This window comes from Vanessa tameamea, chromosome 24, assembly GCF_037043105.1.
Source record: "Vanessa tameamea isolate UH-Manoa-2023 chromosome 24, ilVanTame1 primary haplotype, whole genome shotgun sequence".
NCBI classification, from domain to species: Eukaryota; Metazoa; Arthropoda; class Insecta; order Lepidoptera; family Nymphalidae; genus Vanessa; species Vanessa tameamea.
Window position 1 is genome coordinate 2,809,258 of NC_087332.1, and position 10,455 is coordinate 2,819,712.

Genomic DNA, 10,455 nt, shown 5'->3' on the forward strand with positions numbered 1-10,455 from the left:
CTTAAAATCTCAAAAGAGGTTAACTGTTTTTTTTATCTGTTAACCTATTTTGACTTTTGAGACAAGTCTATTATGGTAATATACTATTAAAATGTGCAATTGCTTCTTAAGGTAAATTAAATTTCATTAAAATTTGCGAATAATATAATAGCTGCGTATAAATAAAAGTCAGTTCTATTTTCCTACACTTTATTGAAAAAAAAGTATGATCTCATTGACAGTGCACTAAAATCAGGGTTATTCTTTAAGTTCTCTCAGAGGAAACCATGTATTTCTATATGCTGATGCTTTAAAATATATTCATTTATAATCAGGTATAAATTACAGTTGATCAACGTTTTATCACATTTATTTTACTCAGTGGACTGTAGCCTAATCAATTTTTTAACTTTTTTCGACAGTACTGCGGAAATATTAGTAATTTTTTTAGTTTTTAAAATAATAATGACTATTAAATGGTATATGCAAAAGAAACTCGGTCTCTCTGTCTGTTGATCTTTTAAGTCGAAACTGCTGAACCGGATTGATGAAATTTAATATGAACCAAGATTTAATCCCAAGAAACGATTCAAACTACTTTATATACCTGATGACCAACTTCTATGAAGCAAACAAAGCGGCTACCTGACACATAACGAGTATTTAAATTATTATTAATTTTAAATTTATAGATTCTTCAACATGTATAATGTCCGTAATCCAAGAAAACCATACTTTTGTAGAAGTTACTAGGAACTTCCTAATAGCAATATATGGTTTCATCTAGGAGATATCAAAAAATTGCTTCAATTACTAGTATAGATTATTAACAGGTAGATTTCAGTAGGGACTAATTAGATCAGAATTGATCTGAAAATACATTAAGAATATACAGAGACTAGAACACTAGAATTTAGTCTAGTCATATACATATTATCTACTGAAATCTATTCTGAAGCTAATTTAGTATTCTAGCTTAGACGCCCTAGTATTCTAGTGCATAATTAAAGTACCTAAAGTATTTTGCCAATCTTCACTGTCGGTAAGACAATCTGCCATTTTTTATGTATCCTTAGATTTTAATAAGTGTAATAAATGTATGTGTAATGGATACTTTTTTTTTATTTTATTCCATGTATACCTTTTTCCTGTTATATTAAATTCATTCAATGAGAAACTGCTTGAAGTATAAAAAAAAAAATAAAATATTAAGATCTTTGAAATATATGAATTTATTAATTGACAGTGAAATTAAAAGTTAAAATAGTTGAAGAAGCATAATTACTTAAAAATTCTGGTCAAAGGAATGTTAATAAAAAAACAACTGAAGTATATCATTATACCAAATTATATTTAAACTTACAAAAATACCCAATAACTAAATGCTATTTCACATCATCTGTATAAAACTGGGCTGTTTACTTTTAACCATTTATATGCCTAATAGGTAATGTTTTTATATTTTTAAATGATAGTGTTGTTATTATTAACAGGATGATTTGCCTAACTCTTTATATGGAAAAAATCACATCTTAAAACTAATAAAGATTGTGTTCTAGTCTTATATTATTATTATTAACCCATCTGGTTGCACTTATCATATTTCTGGAAGACTGGATTAGGCGCTCCAGAAATATCACTGATGAGTAAGTTGGTCATAACGTTATGATCATTCAATTCTTACAATAGTAAAATCTGTCTTATATCTAAGCTATATTTATAATGGATGTCCAAGTAGTTTTATTTCACCTCGAACTTCATCAAACAAGTCTTTGTATTCATCGTGTTCCTTTACGAGTACCATGATACATCCTCTCATTGTTCCCATGGCTGAGCCGATATCTTTACGGCTTGGTGTGTAGCAGTATGGGACATCTTTCTCCTCACACACTGCTGGTAAATGACACATGATTTCAATTGGAGATATGTCACCCGCAAACACTACTATCCTGAAACAGATTTCATATATTTATTACAAGGTGTTCTATTAAGTTACATAGAGCTTGGATGAGTTTTAGTCTTAATTTTCATTTCATCATTGTTTTTACCAATCTGTATATCATATGAGTATATAATACATGAAAAAAGGAAAAGTTTTTATTTGGACATAGAATCTTTTCCATTCTCCAACTGGGATACATACAGCATAAATTTAACAGTAAGAATAAACATTATAACCTAAAAACTTACCCCTTTTCTCCTAAGCGAAGCTGTTTTTGTACAATTTTCAAACCGTTTCTGATATAATTTTTATGTCCGCTAGATTTCTTGATTAGTTTGTAAATTTTCTTACTGAGTTTTTTTGACGCCATCGGTTTTGCAATAATACTACAGTGTTCTACTTTATCGTCATAACTTTGGGGCTCACTTTTAATACTAACATCACCTTGCTCTTCTTGGTCTACTGGTTCTTGTTTAACTTTACCCATTTTAAATTTATTTAATTGTGTTTTGTTTAATAGGCTATATTAAGTATACTTTACTGTAACCACGTGCAGTTGCGGGATGCTATTTGACAATTGTCATTGATGACAGAATAAACAGATATATAATTGACAAATGACATAATCGTTTTACAATTTAAATAAGCTGAGGCAACTGGCGCACAACTAAAAGCCATTAAACTAAGAATTGAATAAAATAGCAAGATTTAAATTAAGCGTGTCATGAATGACTTTTAAAAATATGTACTAAATAGACTTAATAAAATGAATAATCATGGAATTAGGGTACAGCAAAAATTTAGTACTCAATTTTTAGACTGATTTTGAATTGTTACACTGTTCATAATCTATAAAACTTATTTCTATTTATATGTAATAATGTATATCTAAAATTAAATTGGATGTTTATAAAGTCCTCGTGTTTCTGTTTGTATTTCCTGAATTTATTTTATTACTTGGCAATGATGTAGTAACGTTTTGCCAAAACAAAAATGTCACATTCCGATTTCCGTTGCCATGGTAACGTTCATAGGACAACAAACTTATATTACGCAAATAAAATATAATAGTCTTTAATATAACTTTAATTACAATGTTGGATTCGGTTTATTGAACCTATTATAAGTCGATTAATTTTAAGATTTTCAATGATGGTAAGCGGTGTGGATATATTATAATATTTCTAATAATTTATAACCGATTTTTGTTAATGAATTTAATTTTAAGGGACTTTTGAGTATATTGAAAAAGTTACGTTCGAACCCTGAAAAGGAGCTGCGTTTGTTGTTACTTGGCTTGGATAATGCTGGTAAAACTACGATTTTGAGACAGCTAGCGTCTGAGGATGTCTCGCATGTTACACCGACCGCTGGATTTAATATAAAATCGGTTTTATCCAATGGTTTTAAATTAAATGTCTGGGATATAGGCGGACAAAGAAAGATAAGACCTTATTGGAGGAATTATTTCGAAAATACAGATATATTGGTGAGTATTGACATAAATTGTTATTCACTATATTTAATTATTTTTATTTATCTGTGTGTCAATAATCTAAATACTGAATGTATCGGTAGATGATTTGTGAGTGAGTGAGGCAATTTAAAATTATGATGATCCTTCCTCTTATTTTTATTTAATGCCTGCCAAAGAGATCTTCTAACAGGCATTAATTAATAATAATTACCATACCATCAAAATTTGTGATAATATCTGGACTCAAAGTAATAAATGTTAATAAAAAGTAATTACTATTTACAAATTCCAAACTTTACTAATATACTATTGTTTTAAGAATAATGACATATTTTTTAATGATTGTAGATCTACGTTGTAGACTGTTCTGATCACCAGCGTCTTGAGGAGACTAGTCTAGAGCTGACTGAACTTTTGCAGGATGATAAGTTAAGAGGTGTACCGTTGCTTGTGTATGCTAACAAGCAAGATTTAGCTTCAGGTAGGTTGAATTTTGTCCAAAACTACAAATAAAACATTAGTATTATAATAAAAAATGAGTTTTTTTTAAGTTGTGGTGGTTTTTGGTGGTAAGTGGTCAACAGTCACCACCATAGACACTGGCACTGAAGAAATGTTCCCAATCCCATGGGGGAGAACCTTCCCTTTTTTTTAAGTCAATAAATAGATTGAACAATTAATGAAACAAAATGAATAACTACACTGATTTTTACCAACTTGTGTTCCTACCTAAGCCCGGGTATAATACCCACCTGGGTATCATTATGTTTTTTCACATTTATCAGAGATTTTCACAGAGACTCGCCTTCTACAATATAATTTACGCTTCAATTATTTGACATAGTATTGCTCTTTATTAATATTAACTTGTGGGTCACCCGCGAAACTTCGCGTTTTTTCAAAAGATTTTTTAGGTATGTCGAAATCTACGACAGGTTTTGTTTTATTTTTAATTTCATTTGAGTGATGAAATCTTATTTAAATGAAATTTATAATGCCAAATAGTATACATTATTTCAGTTAGAATTAGAGTTTGTCGATACTAAATTTACTTTAATTTTTTTCTTATACAGCGGTGCTACCGCTTGCTAACCGACCAGTAACATTTTTCCGCTATATTTTTAAACCTTTTTAATTTTCTGCACATCTACGGCTGGAGCTCTTCAAAATGAGACCATAATCGATTTTTTATGTGCATCTATCGTCCTATAATCACTGGGACGAAAATAGGGTTACACTATAAATATATAGCATATGAATTTATTGTAATAAAATTTTCTTTTATACTTTGCAATTTGATTTCGGTAATATGTCGTGTCGAGAAAGCTAAAATGCGTTGTTTGGATGACGCCGATTCTTTTAATATATTTTGATATGGTAACATTATTGTTTTTTGTCATACACATATCCGTACAATATAGGAGGTCAGTCTTTTTTTTTTTTAGTAAATTTTATAAAATCATTTAATAAAATTCACTTTCACAAAAAAACTAACTGATAAAGTATTTTCTTTTACTTACAAAGTCGGTTTACGCTTCGCAATTCGAACTGGTTGATTTAGAAATATTACGAGATAATTTAATAAAAGCGTGAAAAAACACTCGGTCGTGCTTTACTACGCATTATCACAGTACCGACGAAAAGTTTGGCAAACGTGTTATGGCGTAATATTTTTCCCGCGCTAAGTTGGGGCGGGTTGTAAATCAACGAACAATGAGTACCTAGTACCTACTAGATGATCCATGGTCTACGTAATGCTATTAAAGTGCCTTTGCTGCATAAATTTTCTAATAAATTTGAATTTTTATACATTAATTTTATTACTGTGAAGCACTACCAGCGAGCGAAGTAGCCCAACTCCTCGGATTGCACTTAATCAGGGACCGCACTTGGCAGATTCAAGCTTGTGTTGCTACTGATGGAACTGGCATTAAGGTACGTATTCTATAATATTTATTATATTTTCGTACTATATATTTTAATGTGTTAGGAAAATGACTAATTCATCATCCTCCTGCCCATATCCCAATTTTATTTCGGGTCGGCGCAGCATGTCTTCTTCTTCCATACTTCTCTGTCGGACGTCATCTCACAAGTGAAATTCTTTCTAACCATATCGTCTTTCACATAATCCAAACAACTAATTAGTTACCAGAATTTGTAATTGTCTATGGGATTATTTTAATGTCTGATAAGATCTATGTTATTTGAAAGTACGTCTGAAGGATATGAGTGAGAAGTATTACTTTTGAGTTCTTGAATCTTCTTAGTTACTACCTATTTATACATACTGCTTTATAACTATTACATATACCTCTGCCATAGAGTATTCTAACATAGTCATTGTAGCCATAATAAAATTAAATCAGAGACAATGAAATTTATACATAGACAATTTTACTACTTTTACTATTAGTTCTAAAAGAGACTTTACTACAGTAATAATATAGAACACGCTAAATAAATAGACGCGTAATGCGTTATATAGTTCTGTACGTGACGTTATATAAATAGTATAAAATATAATATTATTTTCTTATTTAAGGAATGGCGTACGTCTTATTTTTTGTATTCTCTTTATGTAATATTTCTTTTTATGTTTAATTTTAGTTAAAACTTTAAAGCAAGCTAGATTAACAGTATATTGATTTTAAATCTCCTAAAGTAAAGTAAAAAAGAGCCTATAGAGTCTCCGTTAATATTTTTTTGATATTTAGTGTAGTTATGAACTTACACAAAAATCGGTCAATATCTACAAGTATTTTTTTTAAATACTAATTTCGAACAAGAAAGTTTAGTAGTGATATATTCTAATAAAATTATATTGATGTCAAGTCTGTTTAGACTTTGTACATAATATCTGAACGAATTTGAGATCACCTGGTAGACTTAGACTCCTCCAAGCGATGCTGTGAAATTTAGAAAATTACCGTAATAAACAGTTACCGCAGTGTTCGAGGAGATGAACAAATTTACGTTACGTTTGATCGTTTGGTTACGACTATAAGAGCGCGTATAAAGCCACCGAATTCATACTTCACCCGCGCACCCCTCACCCGCCCCTCATAGATCGTGAATACGTGATCTAATTCGTATGCTAAATTCTATCTAAAACGACCGGTAATTGTGTATTTCAGTGTTTTTTTCTAAAACCTGTAACTATTTGAGTGTAATTAAAAAAGATTTTCGTGATTTTATTTCTTCACTGATAATTTTATTTTTTTTTGTTTTTGATCGAAATCAACAATTGAAATTATAATATAAGGTAGATATAGAATATTTAATTTCTGACTTTGAGTCTGATTTACTTGCAAAACCAAGTCAAAGATTAGCAGTTTGCTTTATGCGCGGTCTTAATCCATAGTAAGCGAAATCCAAGGTTTTGCGTAACATAACACGACTGTGGTGTGTATTACTTACCAGTATTGAAATAATATTAAATAGTAGCTCTGCGCCTAGTGCAATATTACTCGTATCTCTTCACCGTAAATTTTAATTTTCAAATTGCCAAAATTGCCGCCCGAATATAACCGGAAACAACCAATCACGAGCGCTTTGGTTGTCACATTCGAAATTCGAATGCTAGTCGTTGTTCGATGCTCGTTAACGGCGACGTAAAATACTCAAAATCACAAACTGTGTGTTCAGATTTTTGATTACATGCAAATCGCATTGAACGTCAACGCTATCGAATGAGTAAAAAAAACTCGTACTAAGCCAACTTTAATTGTATAACTTCTGTGTGAAGTATATATGCAATTAATTTAATTGATATTGTGAATGTAACGGAATCGAGATATTATGAAAATGGAAACTCGAGTCTGTCCATAAAGAAATACATAAAATAATTTGAGAAATAAAAGATTCGTTCATTTCAACTGATCAAAGAGAAAGAGATTTATATTTTATTTCTGTCATTTTTCTGTTTAGAGATTGCGTACAAACGAGCCGCCACCAATCTCTCTGACAGAAGCAAGCCAATTTGGTCAGCTTAAAACTTATTCCCACAATTGAATTATACAGTCTCGCAATCGGTGTTGCCATTTCAACTCGATTTTACGATTACTACGATTGTTTCGTAATTAACAGGTTCCCCGTATCTCATTTTTTTTTAAATTTATAATGAAGTAAAAGAACTAAAATATGTGGTTAATATTTTTTTTTATGCTAGGTAAGCTGGAAGGATGTCTTTTAGACATAAACTTTCCATTGTAACACAGTTACTTCATATTAAATATTTCTTTTACCGAATAATTTAGAAATATAATACACGTGCTGATAAATAAATGACCTGTCACTCACACACGTCGGTAAAGACGATGTGTACTCTATTCCAACCTCAGGAGGACAAAAGCAAAATAAACAATATTCGACATCGAAATGGCGCGATATCATCGGTCGAGAACTTTATTATTTAGTATGGATGTGTGAAAAAATGGCGTTTGGACGTCGACGAAGTATTTTTTTCGGAATTTTGGATGTAAAATTAAAGTGGATATAAGTAGTTAAGCGCAATAGTGTCGTATTAAAAATTTAGATATATATTATTTAATTTGAATCAATTTTTTTTTTTATTAATTAGCAAATCAAAGGTTTGTTTATCTTCGATTGGAATATACAATAGACTAGCTGTGCCCGCGACTTCGTGCGCGTTTGAATTTAATAAAAAAGCATGACTTTATTATTATTTTACATATAATTCTAAAATAAAAGTAGCCTAAGTTACTCCTCATTACATCAGCTATCTGCCAGTGAAAGTCCCGTCAAAATAGGTCCAGCCGTTCCAGAGATTAGTCGGAACAAACAGACAGACAGACAAAAATTGTAAAAAATGTTATTTCGGTATATGTACCGTGTATACATACATATGCGATTAGTAAAACGCAGTTACTTTAATATTACAAACAGACACTTCAATTTTATTATATGTATAGATGGTTACATTGTATGTAGACGCGTCGCGACGCGTCGGCATACAAACATTTATATAATAAAACGAAATGTTTTCTTTTTTGCAGGAAGGCATGGAGTGGGTCTGTAAGAATATGCCGACTAAAAAATAACGATTTTATTTATAGCTGAATTGATCTTCTATAATTTATTAATATAATAATTAAGACGTATATATACTGTTATTAATAAACGTGGAATAAACGAAGTTCGATGACGTAATCGAAACATTCGCGGAAATACTGATATTTTCCATTTGTGTATTTACAACTATGACTTAAATGTTTTATTTTGTAGTAGTTGTCGCCCGCGGCTACGCTCGAGTTTTAGGGGTTGGTTGTCATGTGTTAGGTAAAAAGTAGTCTATGTCCTTCCTTGGAGTTCAAGTTTGCTTCATACCAAATTTCATCAAATTCGGTTCATTGGTTTGGTAGTGAAAGAGAGACAGACAGACGGACAGACAGACAGAGTTACTTTCACATTTATAATATTACTATAGATATAGATTATGAGGGGAACAACCCCCCCCCCCCTAACCTACTCACTGATTTTTTTAATAATAATCGAATCTCTTTATGGGTATTTACCCTTGTATTGAATGTGAAAATGAACATGAGCGTAAACGTTTTGTATGAATTTTTATGTATCTATTGGGGTATGAAGAGAAGGCGCCTAATAAAAAAATATTACCAAGTGTTAGATTAGGCCCGGACCTTCTCGGCCTAAGGGGAAATTGGGCGTTTCTAAACGAAGAAAATTTTGCTACGAATTAAAAACTGTATAACACGTGGCAAAAAAGATGACAGCAAAACAGAAAAGTTGTAAATATGTTTTGATATCAAAGGTAACTTTTTATTGTTATTTTTGGATTGGCAGTTTTGTAATTTTTTACTAACGATTTTTTATTTGACCTCATTGAACTCATAATGCTGTGATCACGTTTATTAATAATATGAATATTATAAAATTATTTGAACTAGTCAATTAAATAATTACGAAGCAAAGAGCACAAAACACTGTATAGTATTTAAAATAGTCCGTCCAGGTTTTTGTATTATATAATTTTATGAAATTAATATTATTGTTTTAAAAATATTATACATTATTAATAACAGATATAAAATATTATACCTTCAAACGTTTGAGTCAAAATTTTCATTTTAAGTGTTTATTTTAATACTGTACCCATCTTATCAAATCATGTAAAGATTATAAATACATAATGTTTTTTTTTTTAATTGTAATCTATTAAAATACTGTTTAATAAATTATTTTTCTGAGAAGACTTGCAAGTCAAAGAAGCGCTGTCGATAATAATTCCTTGGTTAGTGCCTTCTACGCGCTCAGTATGATATTTAATGGTATTTATTTTGAGTATTAGTTATACAAAAATAGCGCTATGTTCAGTGTCAACAATTTTTTAGTTGATTCAGTATTCCTTCGGCAAGTAAATTAAATCTATCACTAAATATCAAGCAAGTGTGAATATCAGATATGTTTCAGTTTAAGAGTTTTTTCATTAACGTCGATGTAAAAGTGTATTTATGTCCTATAAAGTTTGTCACATGGCCCGCACTGTCCGAGTGAGCTCGCGATATGCTCTGCTATGCTCACACGAATTGTGCCTAGTAAGATAAAAATAGCAATATATTTAGTTCGCGTTCATTATAATTGTAATCCAAAAAGTTTTTTCTGCAAGAACGTCAAGCACAATTTAAAGTTTTAAATAAAATGTACAAATTTTATTGTAAGTCTTTAGCACGATGTTTTAGATTAAATTAGATTTTTCTTCCAATTTAAAAAATAATAAAAAACATTTACAAATAGATAGTTCGTCTTTTATTTAAGCTATAATCTCTCCATCGACACTAAAAACTATTTATTTACATTATAATAGTATAAATGTCAATTGCATTTATAAAAAATATTTAATACTAATATTTAATGGATAATTCACATTTTTTTAATATTTAGGATTATAAATAATTACATTATATAGAAAGCGTATAATCATATTAGTGACGGTTATGTGACGGACGCTTCATTGGTATAGCTCGAAGAGAATGCAAATGGCGGCGGGGAACGCAATGTTACCAACCGTACGATA

The 10,455-nt window shown here is 30.3% G+C and overlaps 2 protein-coding genes across 3 annotated transcripts in view; one reads left to right on the forward strand and one right to left on the reverse strand.

The window, feature by feature from the left end:
• LOC113398066 (H/ACA ribonucleoprotein complex subunit 2-like protein) overlaps positions 1 to 2,509 on the reverse strand; it is a 167,251-nt gene extending 164,742 nt beyond the window's left edge. The window contains exons 1-2 of one of the 2 annotated variants that reach the window (XR_010309647.1): positions 2,170 to 2,509; positions 1,642 to 1,928 (exon numbers count right to left, since the gene is read on the reverse strand). Coding sequence is in view for 1 of the 2 variants with exons in the window: in XM_026636641.2 (XP_026492426.1) it covers positions 1,697 to 1,928; positions 2,170 to 2,408 (471 nt within the window). In the remaining variant the exon portion in view is untranslated. Of the gene's footprint in view, positions 1 to 1,306; positions 1,929 to 2,169 lie in introns of those variants that run through there. The other variant, XM_026636641.2, reaches the window with a different exon arrangement.
• Positions 2,510 to 2,935: 426 nt separating this feature from the next.
• LOC113398064 (ADP-ribosylation factor-like protein 3) lies at positions 2,936 to 8,524 on the forward strand. The gene is made up of 5 exons (XM_026636640.2): positions 2,936 to 3,076; positions 3,150 to 3,410; positions 3,747 to 3,879; positions 5,230 to 5,333; positions 8,417 to 8,524. The coding sequence occupies exons 1-5, from the start codon at positions 3,071 to 3,073 to the stop codon at positions 8,459 to 8,461; spliced, it is 549 nt and encodes a 182-aa protein (XP_026492425.1). The 5' UTR covers positions 2,936 to 3,070; the 3' UTR covers positions 8,462 to 8,524.
• Positions 8,525 to 10,455: the final 1,931 nt, after the last annotated feature.

Excerpts from the sequence above, each read along its gene's own strand:
- LOC113398064 (XM_026636640.2), top strand. Across the intron at positions 3,411-3,746 it reads TCGAAAATACAGATATATTG|ATCTACGTTGTAGACTGTTC; the intron begins GTGAGTATTGAC and ends TAATGATTGTAG. Across the intron at positions 3,880-5,229 it reads CAAGCAAGATTTAGCTTCAG|CACTACCAGCGAGCGAAGTA; the intron begins GTAGGTTGAATT and ends ATTACTGTGAAG.